At 38.7% G+C, this 27,288-nt stretch overlaps 1 protein-coding gene across 1 annotated transcript in view; it reads left to right on the top strand.

Moving 5' to 3' along the window:
* Positions 1–27,288, top strand: part of USH2A (usherin) — an 819,384-nt gene that overhangs the window by 154,245 nt on the left and 637,851 nt on the right. The window contains exons 12-13 of the mRNA XM_006155854.1: positions 391–1,032; positions 18,940–19,123. Coding sequence (XP_006155916.1) covers positions 391–1,032; positions 18,940–19,123 — 826 coding nt within the window. The remainder of the gene's footprint in view (positions 1–390; positions 1,033–18,939; positions 19,124–27,288) is intronic.

Here is a 27,288-nt window from a genome sequence, read left to right as displayed (position 1 = left end):
AACTAGTTGCCATGCTGTATAATAGATCTCCAGAACTTATGTATCTTGTCTAACTGAAAATTTTTACCCAGCCTAACATTTTATTCATTTTAATTTCTAGGAAAATAACTAATGTATAGCAGGCAATTCTATACTTTTAAATGAGCACACTTTTAAAATAATTAAAATTTGATAAAGTACAATGCAAACAGAGTTGTGTATTGCCATCATATTTTGAGTATACAATTAGCTCTCTAAGGTGTTGCTTGTGCACAAACAAAAACAAAACAGAAACAAAAACTACTCTGTATTTTGTGTGTGCCTTAAGTGTCTGTAGAAGCCTTGTGCTTCAACTGTCTTGAATGGAGTCATTTTCCTACCCTTACCTTTTAAACCATATTTTCTCTTTAGGGCTTAGGTGTGATCATTGCAATTTTGGATTTAAATTTCTCCGAGGTTTTAATGATCATGGATGTGAGCCCTGCCAGTGTAATTTCTATGGTTCAGTGAACAAATTCTGCAATCCTCTTTCTGGGCAGTGTGAGTGCAAAAAAGAAGCCAAAGGACTTCAGTGTGACACCTGCAGAGAAAACTTTTATGGACTGGATATCACCACTTGTAAGGCCTGTGACTGTGACACAGCCGGCTCCCTCACTGGGACGATCTGCGATGCTAAGACAGGGCAATGCATCTGTAAGCCCAACGTTGGAGGGAGACAGTGTAATGAATGTTTGGAAGGATACTTCTACCTACGGCAGAATAATTCTTTCCTCTGTCTACCATGCAACTGTGATAGGACTGGGACTGTAAATGGCTCTCTGCTGTGTGACAAATCCACAGGACAATGTCCTTGCAAATTAGGGGTAACAGGTCTTCACTGCAGTCAGTGTGAGCCTCACAGGTATAATGCGACCATTGGCAATTTCCAAGGCTGCCAGATGTGTGACTGCGACTCCTGGGGGACATTTCCTGGGACTATTTGTGATCCCGTCAGCGGTCAATGCCTGTGTTTGCCTAATCGTCAAGGAAGAAGGTGTCATCAGTGTCAACCAGGTAAGAGAGAAATGTGTTACATTTTTAGTGCATGCTCTCCTTTATTTATACCATAATAGACACTTTCTCTCTATTTCTGGCTTAAGGTTTCTAAAAACTAATCTCATTGTTGTATTTACTTCATCCCCCCACAGAAGCATAACTGTATAACCTGTTCATTATTATTTTGGCTTACTTATGCTGCTATTTGAAGAGGTGTGGAGGTGATGAATTCCAGCCAATCAGATTTATATTATACACGTAATGTATAGTATATATTCATTTTTAACTTGAAGGAAATCCCCTTTTAACAATGGGAAATTTTTTTTTTTTTTGGATTAAGAAACTCAAGAATAGACAATCTTCACTAGTGCTGTAGTAATGCAACTTTGTGTGATACTGAAGCCTTATTGGAAAGTCTTAGGTTCCTGTCCTGAGGTCTCCATGGACACAGGGCACATGTATGTGTAAGTGAGCCTGACTTGTGTGCTTGAGGACCCTGTTGGTGTTGCTTCTCTCTCTCTCGGGAGAAATAAGTAAACTTTAATTAAAAAAAAAAAAGAAAAGAAAGAAAGAAAGAAAAAGGAAGACTAACCTCATGGCCTAGTTGTTATGGGAGCTGGATCTCATGGCCAACCATGTGGTTCGAATCCAGCTCTGGCAGCTTGAAAACTATCCTGGCATGTATTTGTGCATGCTCTAAATCTTAAGAAAATTGAGTCAATATTTACTTTCAAATTGATTAGTGTGACAGGTTCAAAGAGATAAGAAGGAATTGATGAGTAGTTAATTCTTTCTAGATATAAATGTGAATAAACAACCTGAACTAGTTTAAATGTAGGAGTATAGACCAGTGTAGACAAGACTTAAAGACTAGAAAGCTGCTAATGATATGCATTCATTCACTTTTCATTCATTTTCTTTCTCCCTCTTTCTGGGCTTAAGATCACTATCTACTTTTTTTTTTTTTAAGTTTTTATTTTGGAGAGGTTTTCACTATAGGGCGTGTGCACTCACCAGACAGACAGAGAGAGACATAGAGACAGAAAGCAAGAAATCACCCCCCGGGGGGATGGTCACGCAGCAATCCTTTCTCCTCCATTCTCCTCTTGGGATCTTGGGCACACACGCACACGTGCCCGGCGTGAGTTTTAAGCCACCGGGTCCGGGACGCGACCCGCAGTCTACTACATGGGAATCCAGCGACATAGCCATTATGCTAACTGCTGGTTCCTTTTTTTTTTACTATCTACTTATTTTTTCCTCTCAGCATGTATATAGCCACCCCACATACCCTGAGACTGCTTACAATTCTACTTCCAACTATACAGAGAAAGAAGTTAGTTACCTCTTGGTGACAGTTCTAAGAGGGAAATTCTAAATGACTGAATTTTGAATGGGTGGTTACCTCTGAGCCAATCCATTGTGCCCAGGGCTATCAGTGTCATACAGAATGAGCATGGCTTCTACAGACTGTATCATCAGGTAGGACAAAGATGGTAAATATCTCAGAGTAAAGATTATTGAAAGGTGGGCAGACAGCCTAAATGACAGCCATATCACATGGCACCCGCAGATACAGATTAATTCTTCTAAAATTGCAAACAGTATTTTTAGTATCCTAAAATGATGGTTTTTTTCTCTTTTACTGTTTATTAATATCTCTCATTTTGGAAACAATGTACTTATTTGGAAAAATAATGGAGGATTTGTGTATTTCCCTAAGTCAACTAGCAAAAGCAATAGATCAGACATTATATCCTTTTGAGTAATTTTCCTTTGTTAAAAAAATCATCGTGTTTTATTCTGACTTTAATTACATATATAATGCAAGTCACATATTTTAAATAATTTTTTTATCATTTGGGATAAAACTCTGAATCACTATTACAAAACATCTGTCACTCTAACAGAACATCTGCTTCCTTTAGTCTTTTCAATGAAAAACTTGGCCCACCATTCAGGTTTTGTTTGTTTGTTTGTTTGTTTTTAAAGGTTTTTACCATAAGGCAGTGTGCTCGCTGGATAGACAGACTGAGAATGAAAGTGAGAAATCACCCCCGCAAAAGGGATGGCCATGCTGCAGTCCCTTCTCCTCCATTTTCCTTTGGGTATGCACACACATATGCCTGGTGTGATTTTCAAGTCTTGAGATTTGAACAGTGATTGGTCATGTGGGAGTCCACCACCTTAACCACTGAGCCACTTGCTGACCTTTCAAGTATTTTACCACATATCTAGATGACAGATTAAAATTTTTAATAAACTTATGCTTTTACATGTGTTTTGTATGCTATAGAGATTATTTATAGAAATACTCATAGATAATTTAATAAAATATCAACAAACTAAGTAAGTAGGCTTTTCCTGATCTGCATAAACCTATTTCATTTGAATCCTTTCTGAGATGAAGAAAATTGACTGACTGGGGACCAGCAGGTGGCATGGTGGTTACAGCGCTGGTCATTCCCACATGGCTGACCAGGGTTTGAATCATGGACCTGGTGGCTTGCTTTCTCACTGTCCTTCTCTCTCTCTCTCTCTCTCTCTCTCTCAGTCTCTGGTCAAATTAAAAACTAAATGAATAAATAAAATTAAATAAATAATTCTTTAAAAAAAAAAAAAAGAAAGAAAATTGACTGATGTTTGCTTTCACCACCTGGTTCTCACTAAGGTGATTTCTTTGTTCCCAACCCTAAGTCGTCTTCTCCCACCCTAGTCTGTGGCTCTTTGCTATGTATTAAATGTGGTATTGGCAGAATAATTCCCCTAAACATTTCTTTAGTGACATCATTTCCAAAAGTGCTGTCTAAAATGAGTTTCTTTTGCTTATCACTTGAGTTCAATCTGAGCCAGACTTCAGAAATTGTTTTTTGTTTGGTTGTTTATTTGTTTGTTTTGTTTTTCATGAGAAAACGAAAGAGAGAGAAAGGCATCCCCAGGAAAGCCATCACACCATAGTCTTCCACCATCCTCAGGTGGGTGGGATCATAGAGGTGCACTCGTATGCTTCCAGTATGCTCAAGGAAGTCCTGGAATATGAACCCAGGAACTTTCCTATGTGGGTCCAGTTGTGTGAGCACTGTCTCAATGCCTGGCTGTCTTTGGGAGTTTTTAACTTGTGGCCCCAATCTATGCATCCACCTTTAGTTTCTGATATTCCTCAACTCACCCATTTCTTTCAGTCATTGCAATCACTTCCCTGGAGTGACACATGTCGTGTACAGAACTGATTTATATTTACCTCCAGTTTTTTTTTTCCTCCTTTTCTTACATGTAATCCTGTCTAGCCACTTTGTACAGTGTTCTTGATGCCCCTGAATAGTATTTTTCTATTTAATGTTCTGACTGTAATTCTCACTCACTCAGTGAACCATCAGTACTTGTTCAACCTCAAACATCAATGTTTTAAGAGTTTGTTTTTAATCCACATCTATAGAAAACCTTGGTAATGTACTTTTAAAATGTGCTTGGGCTTGTGTTTTCTTCATGCTTATTTATTATTTGAGGATAATTCATGTTCAAGAAATAATGATACATCACTCCTTACAAGTACTTTCATAATTATTTTTTCTGAAGACCATTTGGACCTATAAATAAACTCAGTGAGTTAAAAATAGAAAGCATTAAAAATTGTAAAAATATTTTAACTCTCTAAAAGCTCAACAGTCTATAGTAAAATATTTAATGGAAAATGTACCAGACTGAGAATTAGAAGATGTGAATTGGAGCTTCATTTCTTCCACTTGCCAACTTTCTAAAACATCTCTCTGGGACCAGCATGTTGTGTGGTGGTTAAGATGTTGGACTCTTAGATGGCTGACTGCGGTTTGAGTCCTGGACCTAGCCACTTGCTTCCTCACTTCTTCTCTTTTTCTGGTTAGTGCATGTGCCCTATAACTAGCAAATTAAAAAGGTAATAATGATGAGGGACCAGCAGTTAGTGTAATGGCTATGTCACTGGACTCCCAGGTAGTTGACCGCGGTTCGCGTCCCGGACTGGTGGCTTAAAACTCACGCCAGGTGCATGTGTGTGCATGCCCAAGATCCCAAGAGGAGAACGGAGGAGAAGGGATTGTGGCGTGGCCATCCCCCCTGGGGGGTGATTTCTCACTTTCTGTTTCTCTGTCTCTCTCTGTCTGTCTGGCGAGCACACACGCCGTATAGCAAAAACCTCTCCAAAAAAAAAAAAAAGATAATAATGATGATAAATAAAATCAAATAAATAATTATTTAATAATACAATTTAAATAATTATTTTTTAAATGAATTATTTTGTTTATTATTATGTTTTTAAAAAATTGTCTATAGGACATGTGTGCTCACTAGAGAGAACCACAGAGAGAGAAAGAGAAAGAGAGAGAGAGAGAGTGGGGGGTGGGAGAAAAAGCAAGGTCCAGAACTCGGTTCAGAACTTAAACTGCCATAAATAATTCTTAAAACAATAAAATTCTCCTGTGTTTCTCAACAGGTAACTTTGATATTTTCTGCCAGCTACCCATTTTCAACCATTGGCAATCAGCTTTGTCTTTAAGGTGGTACCTACATGGTGCCCATATTAGTTCTACTCACACTTTACTGGTCAGAACTGTATTATGTGTCCACACCTAGCTGTAAGAGAGGCTGGTAAATAGATTGTGTATCTGACTATTCATACATTTATGCAAATGTGAGGCCATTATTGTTATATAAGGAATAAGAAGTAAATTGATGCTTGCAGACTGTTAAGTCTTGGCTGCAGTGAGAATGTTCTACACTTACAAACTTGCCTGTCAAAATATTAGTCGAATTGAATAGATGTTTCTAATGACAGTGAGTTTGGCACTTTTAGGCATCTTGAATGATTAGCAATTAAAAACAAGGCCTAAAAATCACAAATGCCTCTTGAGCTAGAGAAAATACATGAGTAGAATTTCTTTTTGTTTTCATTCATTGTTTCTTTCTTGTCCCGATTGATAAGCCCACTGCTATTCTAAGCCCTCAGTCTTTCTAAGACAAGTTGTACCTTGTCAGAGCTCCTTTGGAGATACTGGCCAGGGACTGTAGTGATGAAAAGCTAGAATGATTGAAATATAGACTGAGAATATTATATTTTAGGGACTAGTGCAGTTGTTCTCATTTAGATAAATAATTCTGTTATGGAGAAATTTTTTCCTTGTGAGTACTGTTAATTTCTTTAATCAAAGGATATTTTATTTGTAACAGTGAATGATAATTTCATTAAGCTTTAAAATCTGATGGAGGAAGATGGACCACACATTAGGACCATACATTTATTTATGAATAAATATGTACATTAAGTTGTGATACTCTTAGGATGCTTTGCTCTACTCAGTTATGTTTCTTTGTTGCTAAGAGTTTAAGATACTATTGTGGTTACCAAATAGAATTTTCTATTCCCCACTCCTACATCAGTGTCTACAATATTTTTGAATGCTTAAACATTCCAGGGAGATAAACTGGATAATCAAGTTTCTATTGTACCCAGTAAAAAGACATGGGCTGTCGATTGGGATGGAAACAAAGTGGAAAGGGAGAAATGGTAAAGTGAGTGAAAGTAAACATAAATCTATTGTACTTTATATTATTATTATTTATTTATTTTTTAGAGATTTTTTTTTTTTTAATTTTCATAGTGTGCATGAGCTCATTAGAGAGAGATACAAAGACAGACAGAAAGTGAGAAATCACTCACCATGGCACAAACCCTTCTCCTCCATTCTCTTCCTGGGATCTTGGGCACACGTGTCATGTGCCTGGTGTGATTGTCAAGCCACCAGGTCTGGGACTTGAACTGATGTCACCCATATGGGAGTTCAGTGATATAACCACTATGCTATCTGCTGGTCTCTTGTACTTTATATTATTTTTAAAATTAATCATTTTCTGTTATTTTTGGTTTTTATCTTCTTCATTTTCTCTCATCTGAGATTATGAATGCCTGGCTGAAAATGCAGCCCAACGAGATGCCTTTGCTAAAACCCCTGATTTTTTTCCTCAGGATCTTCAATGAAACACAGCTCTTACTGAGTGCCCACAATGCATAAAGAATTATATTATTATTATTATTATTATTGCTATGCAAGCTGAAAAGATCTTGCTCTAAAGATATTGAAACTCAACTGCACAAGTAGACAAAATTCAAGAATGCTTTAGATATATCATTATTTTCATTATTAATGGTGATGCCCATTCTATGTCCTTTTAAAAAGGATATTATAATTTACCACAACTTTTGGAAAGGATTTTTGTAACAACTGTACTTGAGCACATAATGATTAAAAATTACTTTTCTAAAAAAAGAAAAGATAAAGAAATGACACCAGATAAACCGCCAAACAAAGGAGACAAAGGGGAAGAAGAGACCACGAAGGAGAATGTGTGAAGAAAAAAAAAAGAAAAAAAGGAGTATGATATTTCAGTATTTCATTTTCAGAACTTATTTTGTATTATGGGACCAGCAGTTAGTATAATGGCTATGTCGCTGGACTCCCATGTAGTCAACCACGGCTCATGTCCCGGACCCGGTGGCTTAAAATTCACGCCGGGCGCGTGTGCGTGCGTGCCCAAGATCCCGAGAAGAGAATGGAGAAGAAGGGATTACGGTGTGGCCATCCCCTCTGTGGGGAGATTTCTTGCTTTCTGTCTTTAGGTCTCTGGCAAGCACACGCGCCCTATAGCAAAAACCTCTCCATAAAAAAAAAAAAAGAAGTAAAACTTATTTTGTATTCTTATATTTGTATTTTATAGTAAATTTTACATGTACATAGTTTTAAAAATCAAATAGCTATCAATGCTCACAATGAAAAACAGCATGCCCCTGCCCAGTCCTGTTCATCTTTCTGCTCAGAGAAACCTCTTTAGGGGGTTCCTTCTGGTTTTCATTTCTGTATTTCCAAATTACATGTTTTTTTATCTTGATTTTCAAAATTTAGTTATTATCGGGACCAGCAGTTGGCGTAATGGCTATGTCGCTGGACTCCCATGTAATTGATTGTGATTCGAGTCCCGGACCCGGTGGCTTAAACTCACGCCAGGCGCATGTGCGTGCGTGCCCAACATCCAGAGGGGAGAATGGAGGAGAAGGGATTGCGGCATGGCCATCCTCCCGGGGGGTGATTTCTCACTTTCTGTCTCTCTGTCTCTCTCTGTCTGTCTGGCAAGTGCACACGCCCTATAGCAAAAACCTCTCTCAAAAAAAATGTAGTTATTATCTATTGTATTCCTACTACAGAAAATGAGTAGTTACTTTTACCCCCTCCTCAATAATCTCTTTATTTGGTAAACCAGTATTCAGCAATTATTTTATTATGTCTATGTAAATTTATGTCAGAGTTATGCCATGTCCTTTTATACCTATATATATACATTATATTATATATATATATACTTTTTTGTATATATTATAGTTTTTTTTTTCTGGAGAGAATAAAACCCCTTTGCTTAGTTTTCTAGGGATCTTTTAGGTATTTCTAGGAAACAAAACTCTCCAAGGGAACTCTCTAAGAAATCTATCAGTTACTTTCTTCCCACTGATCCTCTTGTCCCTTGGTCTGGGTGACCTCCTCTCTGAGCACAGCTAAATGTATCTTAGGTCTTACATTTGCAGCTGTACTAGGGATTTCCTTCACCTGTTTTCTGTGTGGAATCGTCCATTTCCTGAATCCAACATGTTCTCTTTCCTTGATTTCTTTTGTGTATTGGGTCACACACATGTCCCCAGTAGCTTCTGAAAAAGAATACAAGGAGGTAAGTTTTTCTGTTTTCATAATTTTTAATATAAACTCTGGTTTAACTTCTAAAGAGAAAACTTACCGTCTCCTCATAAAATGCGAGATGAACAGTCTCCTGCTTGGAGAAAGGATTAACTACACCTTATTCCTGACATCAGAAATCTCTGGGGTTTTCAGTTCCAAATCTTCCTTGCCAGAGTAACACAACTTGAATCAATTAGTTTTTGGTTGGACTGTCTACTACAAGTTCTTAGCTTTTTGTTTGTTTCATAGGCGTCTGTCATTGAATGCCACTTAAATTTTATTTTCCTTTTGTTTAGTTTTTAGGGATTTGAGGAAGGAAGGATGGTCCAGTTTACCATGTTAAATTGCAAATGCTGCTCTAGTATTTTCTGGGTTGTAGTCTTTTCAGGCCAAATCTCTGCGGCCATCTTTGCCTTCCGTTTGTAGTCTTTTCAGGCCAAATCTCTGCGGCGGTCTTTGACTTCCCTATTTTCCCCACCACTATTGTCTCATCTACCAAAACCAATCCTGCTAAAGTATACCTTCAAATATATACAGAATTTGACCACTTCTTCTCCTTGCTTATATCATCTTGGTCCAACCCACCTTCTTTTTCCTCCTGTACAATCTGAATCATTTTCTAAAATCCTCACTTCTTCCCTTTATCCTTATTCAGTCACTTTTCAGCGTGCCAAGTGATGATATTTAGACTTTAGTCACATCCTCTTGCTCCACTCTCCATTGACTTCCCACCATGGTAAAATGGCAAAGATGGTGGACTTGATTAGTCCTTGTAGTCTGTAATGCCCGTGAACTCTCTGGCCTTATTTCCATACATTATTCCCGCCTGCAGGTCTCATTATTGTTCTTCATGGTGGTTCAGTGCTCCATCCGAGGCAATGAGAACAGATCTCCAAAGAGGGTGCTTAATATGTATTTCCCGAATTAATGAATCACTATATTTTTAAAAATCCCTCAATGTCATTCTCCTGTTTTAGACACAGAAATAGCAAAGGCCTGTGAGTGTTCCTTTTAATACACTTAGGGAGATTGTGGCATTCTACCGTGCAAGAAAGATGAGAAAGTAGTAACCAAGTTTCAAAGAGATATTTTAACAGAACAAAATACAGTGTATACACATGCCTCACATATGAAAGGGGGAAAAGTGTATTTTGGGACTTTTATTTTTTCATTCTATATTCTTCTAGCTTCAGAAATTCCACGTGAATTTTGTCTTCTATTTTTATAGGTGTTTACAGTTAAACTTATGTTGAAAAAAAAATCCTTATCCTAGAGTATTTTCATTATAAACAGATGTTTCGCAGTAGCCAGCTTTGCAGTCTGCATGGTAAAGTACGTGTTGCAATTTGAAGCTTTCATTCTACTTCTTCAAACACATCGGAGAGAGCTAGATTATATACTACAGGGCACAAACACCATGCTGGTATGTGTGTGCAGTCGGGCATGGGGGGAGAAGTGCAGGCAGAAGAGGATGAACCAGCAAGCCTGAGGACCCGCGCCTGCCTCTCATCTGTGATTGTAAATATTCCTGGCCCATACTAAACTACCGCACATAGATTCTTGTCCCACTTTCCTAAAAAACATGATTAAGGAAGGTGTATATAATGAAACCTCATGTATTATTAACCTAACCTTACTATGAATGTACAAGGAATAGGCTTAATTCAACTAAAATTTATAGGCAATTTGTTAAAGCAGCAGTGCACATTAGAAGGTACATTAGAGCCACATTGGTTTTAATATGCCATTCAATAACTTGAACAGAGGTTAAAAATGCTGCTTAACCTCCATTAAGTATTTTAAAAATGCTTTAATTTAAAATTATTGGGAGTGTGTGTACATATATGAATGTACACATACCCACACTAATAAATATAGCACTAAATATGTTTTCCTGGTTCCTTTTTCCAGTGCTGGATGACCTCGTAATGTTCAACAGCAGACACTTAATCAGAGGCCAGGCCAAGAAAGGCAGGGAAGGATGTCAAGGCATCCCGAGCCAGTGACCCACCCTTGTCCTTGAGAACTAGAGGCAGAGAGGGTTTATGACGACTCTGCAGCTTTGGAATAAAAGAAAGGCTAATTTATAATGAAAACAGCCTCCTATGACACGTTCTGTACTAATAGGACAATGCCTCATGCTTCCCTCTGGTATTTACTTTTGGTTTTATTTCATAATTCATACAGACTATTAGAATGTAAAACAAAGTATCTTGTTTCATTAAGAAGCCCATTGCATTGTTAAGTAATGAGCTCATAAACCAGAATTGCATGCAAGACCACTGCCAATAGAATTGCAATCAGATAGCTGATATTCTGTTAAAAACCAGCACATCAAAGTTGCGATCTGATTATGCTCTAGGTCCAGGTGTTTGGTGAAACAACTTTCTTTTTCTTGAAGGGACCTGAGTCTCAGTATAAGAGCCTTTTAATTATTTTTTTTTAATTTATTTTATTTATTTGATGTAAGAAAGACAGAGACAGAGAGAGAGAGAAGTAAGAGACAGGTACATTGAAGGGGGTCTCTCCACTTGATGATTCTCCCTCAGCGGCTCAGCCAGTCAAGATCACAGGTGCATGCAGGTGCACCAGGATCTGAGCTTGGGCTCCAACTGGCTCCATATCCAGCAGCAATGTCCTATTGCCTGCAGCACTGAGGGTGGGCAAAAGCCTCCTCCCACCTTTTCTCCTTCCCTCCTCCCTTCCCTCCCTTTCCTCTCTCTCTTTTGCCAGAGAACATGTGTGCACTTGCCAGAGAGAGTCAGAGAGGGAGAGATAAAGCACCCCCTAATGGGGGATGGTAGAACTACAGTCACTTCTCCATCTCTATTCTGTAGGGATTTTGTGTATGCACACATATGTGCCCAGCATGTCTATCCGTCTGTCTTTTTTTTAGAGATATTTTTGCTATAGGGCACATGCATTTTCCAGAGAGACAGAGACAAAGAGAATAGAAAGTGAGAAATCAACCCCCCCACACCCCCAGCAGGGGATGGCCATCCTTTTCCTCCATTTTCCACACATGTACCCTGTGTGAGTTTCAAGCTCCTAGGTCCGGGACTTACTCAGTGGATGACCACCTAACCAGTAGTGGTTAAGGCACTGCTGACCCAGCGTAGCATGTTTTTCAAGCCATTGGGGTAGAATTTGAACCATGGTCAGCTAAGGAATCTGCTCCCTTAACCAGTAGACTATAGGGATGGCCCAGAGCTTCTTTCTTGCTCAATCAGGAAAGAATATTGTTATAGGAAATACAGATTATAATTTAAGTACATCTGTTAAAAAAAAAGGTGCTGGCAAGTCATTTAAATTTTAATTTAGAAAAATCCAACTTTCATATAAAATTGGTTAATAATCAGAATTATAGTAGATAAATTTTACTGAGTGTCTGATACTAGATCCTGTAATAGGGTTTTACCTACAGAATCTCATTTACTAGGCACACTGTTTTTAAAATAAAAGGGCCAGGTTTATTCCCAATTTATAGCAGGGGAAATGGAATCTAATTCAGTAGAAGGGCCATTACAAACCCAGATTCACCTGACCCCAGAATCTGTACCATGAATCACTTGAACTTTTTCTAAATAACACAATATTTATCTTAAATATTCATGCAAATATTTGAGAATGAGTTAAAATAGATACTGTTGTGTTCATAACTTCTCCCACCCTCTAATTCATCTCAACCCATGACTCTGGCTTACTACCTCAAGTCCTGAGAGATAGCATTGTTGTATGAAATCCAAGTAACAGGCATAAAATAGAAATTAACAGAGTCCTGGGAAGCAGTAATAATCAGATAATGAAGAACTAAACTGAGGGCGGGTCTGAAAAATGGGATTGTCTCAAGAATTACATTCAAGAAATTTTGGAGATCGTTGGAATTGCCTAGGAGAAAAACCTTTGGGACGTATATTTGATAAATACTGAGAATGACAAAAATGAGATGAGAACATAGAATGTGAAAGTTTTGTTGCTGATTACGAATACACTTAATGTGTGTATCCATTATAATTTCCCAGATATAGTCAGACTTGTTATTACTTATATTCATCATCATAACTGGATTTGGTTCTCTGGGAGAAGGCATATGGGGACCTTTCATAGGTATTACCTAAGGAGGAAAACTAGATTTTCAGAAAAACAGAAAAGTCTACTAGAATGTTTTCCTTTATATGAGCTTGTTATTATGTCTTTTGCTTTTCGAATGGGAGATACAGTTTTGGGGTGACCGTTTCTTTCTGTAGCTCTATCCCATCTGTTCATATGGTATGCATTATATTTTAAACTTGTCCCTGATTTCTGTACAATCCTTGCTCCACACTCTGATAGAAAAAGCCTTTTGACCAGTCATTCTCATGACTCACAGATTGATGTTTACCATTTTCCTTGTCAGTGCTAAAGAGATCACCTCGTATTTTCAGGGGCAACAGATATTTATCCAGCCATCCACCCACCCAACCATGTGTTCATTCAGCCACCTGTCCATTTCATTCATATATTTATCTGTCAATAAACATGTATTGAGTAAATTAACTGCTACTGCGCACCAGGGACTTTACTGGCATAAGATATACAATCACACATGGGTTCAGGCGTTATGTTTGAACAGGGGAAACAGATACATATGTAAACGGCACACGATGTGATTAAAAATGTCCACTATAGAGAAGTAGTAAAGTGAAGGGATCGATGAATTCTGATTAACTCTTGAAGTACGAGGGAACAGAGAAAGTGATTTCTGAGTAGGATTTTTTTTTTTTTGAGGAATCGATAAGATATTTCAGGAGGGAATAACAGCCCAAGAAAAAGGAATGAGAGCAGAGCATAGAAAACATATCTAATTTAACTGAGAAATAGTTTAATTCTTTTTAAACAGAAGAAATTGTGCCTTCGGAAGAATATTAATATTTATATATTCATTAAGTGACATTCAATCAACCCTATGAATAATAATTTTAGCATTATTTTTATGGGAGACCCCTAAATAGGGGGAAAGTGTTATTGTCATCATTTGAAAATTACCTTAATTGACTACTCTTTATTCGGAGATATTGATTTGTAAAACCATTACTAAAATAGTCTCTCGTTGTGTGGTCTAGGTGAGCCTCACATTCTTCCCTAGATGCTTCTCTTAATATTATGTCCACTTTTTGGCTTAAGGTGAGAGATGTTCTTCTAAATGGCTTATAATTAGTGCTTAGCCCCAGCATTGCCCTCCTTTTCTGAATAAGGCCTAGAGGTTAAACTTGTTTTCATTCTCCCATTTCGAGACCTTGGAAAAGCCTAGTTGTTCATGGTTCTCAGGAGGGACATTGCTAGGAAATGGGCTCTTCTTTATGCCCAGGACAGGTACTGTGTTGTGCAAATAGCCACGACAGGAGATAATACCAGCTGCCTTGCTAATAACTTTGAACTCTATGAATTCTGTAGGCCTTCTTCCACATAAAACAACACTATTTTATGATATGGGTGACTCTTTGCTGTAGCCGGATGATGCATTGTTTTCCACTTGAGACTCGTCTCATTTGGGACCAGGGGTTAGCTGAAATAAAACTAGGGAAAATAATAAACTGGAGCAGTGTGATTTGTGCTCTATTCGTGTGAACTCTGAGCACTATATAATGCCAGGTAATAATGTTGTCCTAATGACCACGCTTAAGAATGTGGTACAGAATCATCCATGGAAAGAAATCTCTAAAAGATTCGTTAAAACGATACAAAGAAGTGGAACATGAAGTGAAGCTAATGGAGACGAATCAGAAATGGATTGAGTTAAAAGAAATTAAGGTCAGTTATCTTTAAGCTACACTCTGGAGCGAAGGTTTAAGCAGGAGGGAAGGGAAAATGTTGTTTTCTATGGTTGGAAGTCATAAAAGAAGAGGTAATGGTCTAGAATTAGGCACATTCAGGTAAGGTAAGAAGTAATCTTTGAGCAGGAAGTTACCTGAGTCATCCTAATTAGAACTGCTTAAAAATAGGACAACTAAAATACTGGTGGGATTAACCTTTATAATCATGCCCTAAGAGGAGGAGGAGAATTAGCCTCAAGGCAAATTCCTATGTTGTCTGTGCCTTGTAGTCTATCTACACTTCAGATGCCCTTTGTGCTCTAAGTTCTTTTTTGTTATCTGCTTCGATTTCTGATTTTTCTGTGACATTCTTTACTCTTCCCAAACTGGATTACCCAATGTTCTGTACTAAAATGTATTCTTCCACTCTCGTATTTACAGATTTATCTAATAAATCATTTCTTTTAAAAATCAGCCTTCGTTGTTCCAGAATTCTCTGTAGCTCGAAGCTATTGAAACAGTAGCTATTGAAACAAATTAATTCTATGTATAAGTATCTATGCCGGTGGGTAATTTATCCAAATTGGAAAGCTGTCAGTGCATGCATGATGCCATCATCATGAAGTTAAGGACCTAGTTACCTTCATGAAAAAAAAAAAAAAGATGCAAAGAATCATGACCATAGTGGTCTTGAATCCGACATAGAAGCCTTCTGAATCTGAGTTTGATCAGATGATGAATGAAGTATGAGAATATATATTAATTGGTATGGCCCTACTCTGCTCTGGAATTCATGAAACACATACATACACACACATACACACACACACATATACATACATATACACATACTCTACTCTGGAATGAATACACACACACACACACACACATATCTCAATCTCAAACTGCTATAAGGGGATGCAAAGAAACAAATAACATAACCTAGCAATACATTTTCAGTAAAAAATGACAGTATTGATAGTCAGCTGCTTCCAGCTGAATGGCACAGGTTTTGAGCTCCTTCCTTTTCCTCTCTGAGCAATGTCAGAATATGCAGGGCCTAGGAGAAGGAAAACACACTAATTATTGGTGAGTAGGAAAGAATAGCTTATTTTCGACTAGACCCTCAAATGAGTCTAGAAAATCCCAATTACATTTGGTTTTTCCCCATAGGATAGGTGACAGAATGGATTCATTTTGTACGCAGGCTATCATTTTTTAACTATCACTGATACTTTATTTACTTGAAATGAGCTACCCCGACATTTGTGCGACTCACTTTCCTTTGCCATAACTTTACTCATTAGAATCCTTCTGTGATTCCTCTCTCCCAAGTTTCAACAAAATTTTATGTAGCCTTTTGCATGTGCTTGTGTATGTATCAACATATGTGTGCATGTGTAAGTACATAACATATACATGTACGCACACATACATTACACAAAACCAAGTGCCACATCTCCCTCAGATGCGTGCATGTGTAAGTACATAACATATACATGTATGCACACATACGTTACACAAAACCGAGTGCCACATCTCCCTCAGATGTTTGCTCCATCATTCAAATGGCCAGTACCTTTCTAATTTTATAACTGGTTGTAAGTGACCCAAAAGAGAGTCTCCACTCGTTAGGAGTCGGACTAATAGACTACACTAACTCAATTTGCATGAAGGAAGCTTTATTACAACATGACAGGAATGAAGACACTAAAGATTGTTCCCAAATATGTGTCTCCCTGAGTCATGAGACATTAGGCAGCTTTTATTTGGGAAAGGTGGACATGGCTTGGGGTCAAGCATGCCAAGGTAGATTCTTGTAGGTGCAAGCTGTGTGGCTGGTCATGCTCTATGCATCTCACATTATGTAAATGGGCTCCTCCTCTGGCAGGTATTTTAGTATAAGGAGCAAACGTTCATTAGGGTTCAGTGAGGGTCAGTTTCTCCTTGGCCTCTCCTAGCCTTAACCAGTTCAGGTTGGTAGGAGCTCATAGTTTTTGTTTTGTCAAGCTCCCTGCAAAACAACTTAAGATAACTTGTGTCATAGGGCTTGCTTCCTACAAAATCAACACAACAGCTGTTGTTAGAGCCTACTCTGCTTACATGTTGACATCCACCTTTTGAGTCCAAGAGATTTTAGGAACTTGAATTCCATTTTACTGTTTTGTTTTATTTTGCTCTGCTATGGGGCATGTGTGCTCACCACAAAGTGAGGGGAAGAGAGAGGTAGTGTGAGCAAGCAGGTCAGTGAGCATCATCTCCCAGAAGAAGGGTCATGCTGTAATCCCTTCTTCTCTGCTCTAATCTCCTCTTGGGATTTGGGGCAGGGATGTATATGTGCCCTGAGTGATTTTCAAGCCTTTAGGTCCAGGACTCAAACTACCGAGTCGGCCATATGGAATCCAGTGCCTTAACCTCCACGCCACCTGCTGGCCCAAATTCCTTTTGAGATATAGATAGATAGATAGATAGATAGATAGATAGATAGATAGATAGACAGACAGACCGACTGACCGACCGACCTTTTTAAATTTGTGTTTATTTTTGTAATAAGAAAATAATATGATTTAATCTAAAATGTCTAAATTCTGTGTGTGTGTGCATGTGTGTGTGTGTGTGTGTGTGTGTGCTTATATGTTCCTGCAGGACTCCTGGCTATTTAATCATTTGTTAAATTTGATGTGTTCATGAAATGTGTGTGGAGTACCTGCAATGCGCCCAGCACTCTACCTGGTACTAGTGATACAGAAATGAGTTAAACGGATAAGATTCCTGCCCTCAGGGAGGTTATATTTGGTAGAAAGAGATTGTTTACAATTTCTACAAGCTTTCAAGAAAATAAACAGGGTGGTATGAAATTACAGCAGGTTTAGGGAAAGTTACTTGAAAGTCACAAAAACGTTAAGAGTGAATTATGTGCAAGAAATGGGTCAAAATCATTCAGCAGGTAAAACAGCTTGTGGAAAAACCTTTGGGTCTCAAGAAATATGACTGGGTTGGACTTAGCTGAGGATGAACTGGGAGCTGAAATTTAGAGTGGTAGGTGGGACCTAACTGAAGGATTAGAAACTGTTAGGGATTTTGATGGTTTCCTAAAGAGAAAAGGAAGTCATCAGACAGCTTTAACCAGAGGAATGGGATGTACAAACTACACTTGAAAAAAAGGTTGTTCCAGCTACCCTATAAAGACTAAACTGGAGGGGGCAAAGGGGACACCATTAGATGAGAGCCCCTGGAGTTGGGTAGTCTGTGTTCGCACTTAGGCTCTGCTGTGAACTCTGTCGTTTTAGGAGTTTGTTGGCCTTCCTAACCTTCATAATGGGCGTAACAATAATGCCTGCATTATTTGCTTTGCTGGGAGGACTAAATGAGAGAATGACTATAAAACCCTTTGGTAGCTTCTGGTACACAGTGTCTGCTATGAAAAAGTTGGTGGTGATTTTAATTAGCGAGGTAGAAGTGGTTATGGAGAATGGGAGAATAAAGAGTTTACAATTCATACAAGGCAGTACTCATGGGCTTGATAATTAGGAAAATGAAGGAGGTAAGGGAAGTAGAGGGCATGAAAGATACCAGTTTAACACAATTCAGGATGAATATGAAATCAATTAAATTTGAGTTTCAGGTAATGATCGTATTTTGTATGTAGGCATAATTCATATAAAGTATTGTCTGATGCATGCTATTACTGAAAACGTCATTGCCTATCTGAAATTCAAGTGTAACTGAGCACCTTGTCTTTCATTTGCCTACTCTTCAGAGATGTTTCAGGGTTCTAAGTTGAGCAGTGGAATAGATGGTTGGTACTGTGTGCTGAAATGAAGATGAATAGAGGTCACCTAATTTACAGGCAAGGTCAGGAATTAGATTTTCTTTCCTTTCTTTTTTTTTTTTTTTCTTTCAGGTTTTGCTGTAGGGTATTTGTGCTTGTCAGAGACAGAGAGAGAGAAAATAAGAAATCACCCCCCAGGGGGAATGGCCATGCTGCAATTTCTTCTTGTCCATTCTACTCTTGGGATTTTGGGCAACCATACACGCATGCCTGGCGTGATTTTTAAGTCACCTGGCTGGGACCCAAACTGCCGTTGGCCATGGGAGAGTCCAGCCTCTTAACCATGATGCCACCTGCTGGCTCCATGAATTAGGTTTTAAATGCACTATATTTTAGATGCTGTAGAGGTACCCAAACACAGTGTAAATTATTTCCTTAGCCTTTCTTTGATTAGAATTGTTACACCAGTTATGAATAGCTATAACCTCTGTACTAGTAATTAGGTAGTGTCACAACAGAGATTCTAATTTTCTAAGTAATCAAAATAGTATCTTTAAAAGAGTGGGTAAAAAGTATATATAAAAACTTTTCATTTCTTTATTTCCAGGTTTCTATATTTCTCCAGTTAATACCACTGACTGCCTGCCATGTTCGTGCCATCCGACTGGAGCTGTGAGTCACATCTGTGACAACCTAACTGGCCAGTGTGCTTGCCAGGATGCCTCCACTGCTGGGCAAAGTTGTAACAAGTGTGAAGACCAGTACTTTGGATTTGATCCTCAAACTGGAAGGTAATCTTTATAAAACTTAACAATTAAACCTTTAATTGGGCTGTGACCTCCTGGTTAAGAGTCAAATTCTGTATGTCCAACCATGGTTAAGATACAGGCCCCAGCAGCTTAAAAACACACCAGATTTCAGGGTCAGCAGATGGTGTTAAAGATTACATTGCTGGACTCCCATGTGGTCAGCCATGGTTTGAGTCCTGAACCCAGAGGCTTGAAACTCAGCTGGGCATGGGTGTATGCATGGCCAAAATCCCAAGAGGAGAATAGAAGAGAAGAGAGTGCAGTATTGCCACCCTTGTGGGGTGTAAGTTCTTGCTTTCTGTCTCTCTTTGACTCTCCAGGGAGTGCACACACCCTACAGAAAAAAATCTCTCCAAAAAATAAACAGACAAAAAACAGGTTCATGTGCATGAGTTCCCCAAATCCTAATGGGATGGAGAAATGGGAGAGATGGGATAGTGATGTGACCACTCCCCACTAGGAGAGTGCTCTTTTTCTTTTTTTCTCTCTGTCTCTGTCTCTCTGCTTCTTTATAGCTAGAGCACACACTTTCCATCTAAAACAAACACAAATTAAATTGCATTTGCAACTTTTTTCTTTATTAACAGTAATTTCTTTTGATAATCTCAAAGCAGTATCTTCTATAAAATATTATTTATGTATTTTTAATAATTTGGCATCTGTACTTACTAAACATAATGTTAATCTTAGAATAGTTCCCAGAGTGGGTTGCTATGTATTGATTAAGGAATCCTACACTGGAATCTTGGAATATTGAATGAGATAAAATCCTTTTTCCTTCAAAAAGCTTTCAGTCTAGATATGAAATAATATAAAGAGGTATTGGGACCACCAGGTGGTGTAATGTTGATGTCGCTGGACTCTCACCTAGCCAACTGTGGTTTGAGTCCAAGACCAAGTGGTTTAAAACTCATGCTGGGCACTTGTACATATGTGCCCAAAATCCTGAGAGGGGATTGGAGAAGAAAGGATTGTAGTATGGCTATCCCCTTTGGGGGGTGATTTCTGGCTTTCTGTCTCCTTGTCTCTCTAGTGAGCACTTGCACCCCACAGCAAAAAAATTTCTCAAAAAAAAGATAGAGGTGTTTGTAGAAGAAAACAAGCCCGTACATATATTTATGTATGGACTACAACAGGTAACGTGTGTGTGTGTGTGTGTGTGTGTGTACACGCACATGTATGTGCATATGCACTGTGTCCTATATGGCTCCTGAATTTATTGTTTTTTTAAAATTTTATTAGTTGACTGCATATATTTATGTTTCCCTTGCCTTCCTAATTTATGTCCAAAGACTGGCAGATGAAAAACATCTGTTTGTATTTCATGAGACGATACATTTTTTTTTTTCACTCTGTAAAGTACATTTGGAGAAAAAAATCAATCACTTTTCAAAGTTACATTTTGGGTTTTTTTTTTTTTTTTTTTTTTGAGAACAGGAGCAGGACCATAGAAGAGAGGGAAAGAATATTTTTGACAGGGTCTCACCACATCCCAAACCTTCTGATCCATCCTCCCAGCCACCTAGGACGTCTGACATGTGCCACGGAGCCCAGCCTGCTGAGATTGAGCTGAGAGCTGCACCTGAGCCTCCTGTGTGGCCTCAGTCGGGTCGCAGCAGTGCTTTCGTGCTTCCACAGTGGTGGCTGGGGCAAAGTCACACTGTCGCTAAGTTTCTGCTAGTTACTTGCCGCAGATCTGTGGGCATTTACCTTCACTCAGCTGTTTTCATTACTGTATTGAAAATGTGCTGTAATTCCAATTCTGTGTGTGTGTGTGTGTGTGTGTGTGTTTGGTCAAATGAATATTGGGTTGTTGGAAAAGTCATGACGTATTTTTCTGTTTTCCTCTGCGAAAATGTATCATGACTTCTGATGACCGACCCAATGTCTTGTTTAGGGTTCAGACTCTGAATTCTTTGGTGTTGCAACTAAAATATTCATGAAAAGACATGGTGAAATCAGTCTCTCAAAGTGTGTATGTGTGTGTGTTTATAAATTTAATTGCTAATTATTCAAGGGGTTGAGATTATCTGGGTTCTTTTAAGTTCATTTTCCCCTGCTGCCAGCCTTTTAACTCTTATAGTCCTCATTAACACCTCCATTAGAGTGTGGACAGAGCTCTTGAGAAAGAGGTCATACTAGTTCAACTATTTTTTTAAAAAATTATTTTGATTTTAAAAACTTTAGAAAGGTCATTGAAACTATTTGTTAAAATAAGTTTTTTTTTTCCTGTTTCACTTCTATTTACATAGAAATGTTATCTTGGTAGTTAGAGAGCACGACTTCTCTTTCTACAAAGACTAAATCACTCTGAGTCAGTATAAAAAGCACATCATACTATAAATGTTTAAGGAAACTACTGTCAGGATTCTGATAGTAAATTAGAGCCAGATACTGTACATACTACCTCCTGTACATAATTTCTATTGAAAGAACATTCTACAGACTCCCCCATTAGAACTCTGAGATTGATTTGTTTTACTCCTGCCTTTAGATTTTCTGACCGCACTTAGTGTCCAAGACATAAGCATCTTCCTCAATGAACTGTCCTCCTTGGAACACCCATGCCCATTAATGACATTTTGCGATACAGTCTTACCCATTTTTTAAATGTTTGTTTTTTCCTTGAGAGAAACACACACACAGAAAGACAGGCATTCCCAACCAGGTCTAAAGCCATGATCTCCCCGGTACCTCTAGCTTCATTGACCAGGATCATGACAGTCTGGTGCATGCTAGTGTGCATAGGTGGACCTGGACACTGACCCCTGATCGTCCGTATGGCTTTGGCATTGTGGAGCATTGTATCACTGCCGTGCTACCATAGCTGGCCCCAAACCCATTTTTGTTCTGCCAATCTCTCTTACTCTTCCCAGGGCTGGCCCCAAACCCTGACTCTTTTGAGTAACTTGCTTGTTACTGAGGTCCCTTCTTTCTTCTGAACCATAGGTCAGCCCCAGGGATGATCACTCAGCTTGTGCCTTAAGCCTGTGGGGACTTGAAAAAAGACCATCTGTGTATTGCTCAGCATCTCACTCTCTCTCCTCCTTTAAATTATTGCCAGTTCTTTCATTTCAACTTCCTGCCCCTGCCCTTGCAGATTGTCTAGCCCTTTGCTTCGTAGATAAAATAGAAACAGGCATAATTATCTCTAGATTGTCTTTTTCCCTCCTCTTATTTGTCTCCATTGTCACACACTCTCAATTTTTATCTAGTCTTAAACAGAACCAATGTATCATTAAAAATAAAATCATGTGGAACCAGCAGTTAGCGTAATGGCTATGTCGCTGGACTCCCACGTAATTGACCGCAGTTTGTGTCCGGGACCCAGTGGCTTAAGACTCACACCGGGCGCGTGTGCGTGCGTGCGTGCACAAGATCCCGGGAGGAGAATGGAGGAGAAGGAATTGCGGCGTGGCCATCCCCCCTGGGGGGTGATTTCTCGCTTTCTGTCTCTCTGTCTCTCTCTGTCTGTCTGGCAAGTGCACGTGCCCTATAGCAAAAACCTCTCCAAAATAAATAAATAAATAAATAATAAAAACATATTGCCTATTCTTAATAGGATCCCCTTACTAAGCTTTTTCCTCTTCCTCTTCTTCTTTCTGAACTTTGTTCAATTAGTTGCTTCCTTTTACTTTTCAGTTTAAATATTTCTCCACTAGTTATATCGTAACTGTCTACAAATATGGACTTTACTACCTTCATAGAATACCCATCTCTTGACACTACCCTGCTGTATGACCTTCAAAAACTGCCTAATCTTTTTCTTCATTTACTTACTAACATTAAAAAAGAATATTTCTCCCCACCCCCCCACTTTCATTTCCTTTCCTTCCCATTCATTTTTCAGTCACCGTATCTGGTCCACACACTAGTGGAACATGCAAATGTAGACAGGCAAGAACTAGTTAGATGACTTTTAGAATTCTCATCTACATCGAAGGACAAGGTATATAATCAAGTGTGATAGATAAAAATGAGTTAAGGAAACTATAGAAGTTGAAGACAGGGTTTCCCTCAGAAAAGAAAAGGGTAAAGTCAGGGGTGCTTACTAGCTGAGTCCAGTGAGAAGGTCTTATTAGTTCTTTCAAGGGTGGCATGTGTTTCCTGCAGTTGACAAGCCAGTACACTGGTATCTTAGACCTGGCAAATCTAAGAGAAGAGAAAGTCTGACCAGGTATGGCTAGGTAAGTTCTAAGAGAGACTCTGCACACAGTAGTCTCCTAGAGTTCATCAGGTCAAGGAGGAGGGTATATTTCTCATGACCAGGTGAAGATCACCCTAAAGAGAAATAGTATAGGATTGCTGTAATGTTCGCACAAAGTGACACCTGGAAGACTAAAAAGGACTAAGTAAAGAAGTAGGTGAGATTTCACCTTCCTCTGTTCCATCTTGTTGGAATAGAGTTGCATTTCACAACACTAAAGCTATAGGGAGAGCTTTGCCATCTTTCCTCTTCCCCAGGAGCCACTGCCATGAAGGTCAAGCTGTGCAGTTTCAGTAGGTAATAGATCTACCCCAGATGTGTGAGGCAGTAAGCCAGGGTGAAGGAGAAGAATGTCCAATTTCTTAATGCAAAATGTGAGTCAGCATTCCTTTCTGAGGGGAATTTACAGCAGATAAACTGGACTATATTCTTCAGAAGAAAGCACAAAAAGGAACAGGAAGAAATTCAAAAGAAAAGAACCCGCCTTGCAGTCAAATTCCAGAGGGTTATCACCAGAGCATCTCTTGCTGGTATCATGGCCAACAGGAACCCAAAACATGAAATTAGAGAGGCTCAGTGAGAACAAGCTCTCAGGATTGCCAAAGAAGCAAAAAAAGGCTAAGCAAGCATCTAAAAAGACAGTAATGGCTGCTGCTAAGGCTCCTGCAAAGGCCGCACCTAAGCAAAAGATTGTAAAGTCTATAAAGGTTTCTGCTTCGAGAGTTAGGGGAAAATGCTAATTTAACTGGTCAGATTTTTAAATGTGTATATATATATGTATACATGTGTGTATATATATATATATGTGTGTGTGTGTGTATATATATAGGCTCTAGGTAAGAGATGTAAGAGATATCTAATGGTAGAGAAAAATCCATGATAAAATCGAAGACCACCCCAGTGAAAAGTCAGCTTTATACATATGTAAGGCCAGAGACAGCAGTTTGCTTTGGTTTGTGCTAGTCCAGTGAGTTTCTGTCCCTCCACCAGCCTGTACATATGAGAAAAAGTAAGTAAAAAGAGGAGAGGAGAACCAGTGACCTTATCTGGTTGTAGACTTGCTGCCTTCATCATGTCCTAGCTAGAAAAAAGGGAAGAGAAGTCTGTTCTTTAATATGTCAATCCTTTAAATAAAGATCAGATCGTTGATTCAACTGACATGTAGGACTAAATATCTTATTTTCTGAATAAAACCTGTGTTTTGGAATTGAAAATAATTGTAGGACTTCGTATTGCCTGAGAAAGACCAGATTTTGTATTGCCCGAAAAGACTTTGTATTGGGACCAGCAGTTAGCGTAATGGCTATGTTGCTGATCTCTCATGTAGTCTAAATGATTCAAGTCCCGGACCCGGTGGCTTAAACTCACACTGGGCATGTGTGCGTGCATGCCCAAAATCCCAAGATGAGAATGGAGGAGGAGGGATTGCGGCATGGCCATCCCCCCTGGGGGGGGGGGGATTTCTCGCTTTCTATCTCTCTGTCTCTCTTTGTCTTTCTGGCAAGTGCACACACCCTATAGCAAAAATTTCTTAAAAAAAAAAGAAAAAAGAAAAAAGACTTCGTATTCAAGTGGGAAAGGGGGAATGAAGCCCATACAATATACTTAGACGTTCATTGAGAGATTGAAGTAAATTTGTTCTGTGATTGCTTCTCATAGTTCTTCCATATGCTAATGATTTTTATCACCTTTCCCCTCTCTAAAATTTATTACAATTTCCTTTTACTTTGGTCCCTCAAATCCTACTTCCCTGGTCTGTTCTCTGTCTTTTAAACTACCTACTCTTCTTCAATATATTCCTTGAATTTATACATCTGTGTTCATGATTTCAACTACTATGTTCGTGTCAGTGATTCAACCATATAATCACCTGCACAAATCCTTTCCGTGGACTCAGCATACAACTGGCTGTTTCTCTGAGTTTTACACTTGCAGGCCCCCTTGCAGTCCATTCTGAACATAGCCAATACAGAACAGATTCTTCTTTTTCACCTCTCCCCCAAATAAAAGCCTCATGCCATTATCATCTTTGTTTTAAAAAAGGGGATATAATCCTTTATATTATTAAGTCTAAACCACCCACACTAAATGGGTCTCAGAATCCAATCACGTTGGGCAGAGTTGGCTCTGTTATTGAGTAGAATTAAGTTCACAGACTGTCACTGGAAAGATTTATGGAAGGCAAGAACCACCACTTATGACGCAGCTTTCTCTGAAAAGAATATAAAGAACGAAGCCTCCCATGACTGTATGGGATCCAAGGAAATCAGCAGGATTTGTCCTTTACTAAGTTAGTCATGTGAAATTCATATGCGTTGAGTTGACTCTTCTAGTCCACTGACAAATTCTGCCATCACTTTTCACTTTAATACAGATAATCTTTAGAGAGGAAATCTTCTAACACAGAAGGTCATAAAGAAGATATTTTGAAATGTGACAATGAGAATTACTTGACTTTAAACATTTTGCCCATCATTGAGAAGGATAAAAACGGATTTTCTCTTTTTATGTTTTCTTTTCCTCTGTTGAATGATATTGCTCTTGAATCTCATGGTTTACTTCTAGTAGTTATTATATATATACTAACATTAGTGGTTTTGAAATGTGTACAAAGATGGCTAGGATATATGAGAATACATATAGTGTAAAGAACTTTTGTTTCTTGAAGGAAAAAGTTTGCTCATAATCTAAGTGTTTATAGATCGGTAGTATAGAAAGATATCTTTATGCCTTTTGTTATAATTTTTTAAAAAGAAAATCAGCTAAAACCCATTGAATCTACCTTCAATTCTGGTAAGTTCTTATAAATATATTTTATTAATTTCTAAAATCTACAGTGAATTATGTCTTTCATTGTTAAGCAAGGAGAAGGTAAAAGTATCATTGTATTTCTTTTGGGACTTGGAAAATAAATTTACTTTCTCATCTGACTTTTTCGTTAGTGTACTCAGAGAACTTTACTCGATCCCTCCGTGAACCTATTTTTACCTTCTCTTCATTGTGCACAGCAATGTTTGCCATGTTCTGTTTCTTGGTTTATTTTCTACACTTTTTTTTTATACTCCTGTGAGTGAAATAGATAAAAATGACCCTCTTCCTAAACTACAGCAACAATAAAAATCCACCTACCATGACAATAACTTCCTGTGACCAAGCTAGAAAATCATTTCCCTATTTTTTTTTGGAGAGGTTTTTGCTATAGGGTGCGTGCGCTTGCCAGACAGACAGAGAGAGACATAGAGACAGAAAGCGAGAAATCACCCCCCGGGAGGATGGTCATGCCGCAATCCCTTCTCATCCATTCTCCTCTTGGGATCTTGGGCACACACGCACACACGCACACACGCCCGGTGTGAGTTTTAAGCCACCGGGTCCAGGACACGAACCGCGGTCGACTATGTGAGAGTCCTGCGACATAGCCATTACGCTAACTGCTGGTTCCCTCATTTCCCTATTTTCATCCAAGTGTTTTATTCCTTGAAAGCTACCAATAAGAAAAAGGGGGCGTACATTTAAAAAGCTGATGCAAGGGCAGATATTATTCCTTTTACCACTGACTCATAATACAAATGTGATTTAATCAGTATTGAAAACAAAGAAGATTTGCCCACCAAAAAAAAAAATATTAATAAAGCAAAAAGTATATTGTTAACATTAAGACAGAAATGGACCACCTTCAGTTCATCTCGGTTCACGGTTGAGACCTGTATCTGACACACTGCACTCAGTGGCTCTGTCCTTAAGTTGACCTGTCGCTGTGATTATATTTTCCCTGAGACGTCTCCTGTTCCTCTTACATAACATCCACACGTCACAACCCCCGAAGGTTTCTTCCCTTAATGAGTTATCCTCTCTATAAGCATTAGTCATACGTTGCCTTGTTCTCAGCCTTAAGGAGCTAGGAGTATCTCTACTCATCTTATTTACCAGCTGACACACG

This window comes from Tupaia chinensis, unplaced genomic scaffold (genome assembly GCF_000334495.1).
Source record: "Tupaia chinensis unplaced genomic scaffold, TupChi_1.0 Scaffold000473_1, whole genome shotgun sequence".
Classification (NCBI taxonomy): domain Eukaryota; kingdom Metazoa; phylum Chordata; class Mammalia; order Scandentia; family Tupaiidae; genus Tupaia; species Tupaia belangeri.
The sequence above is the reverse complement of the archived record's forward strand: the minus strand, read 5'-3'. Positions and strand labels throughout refer to the sequence as shown.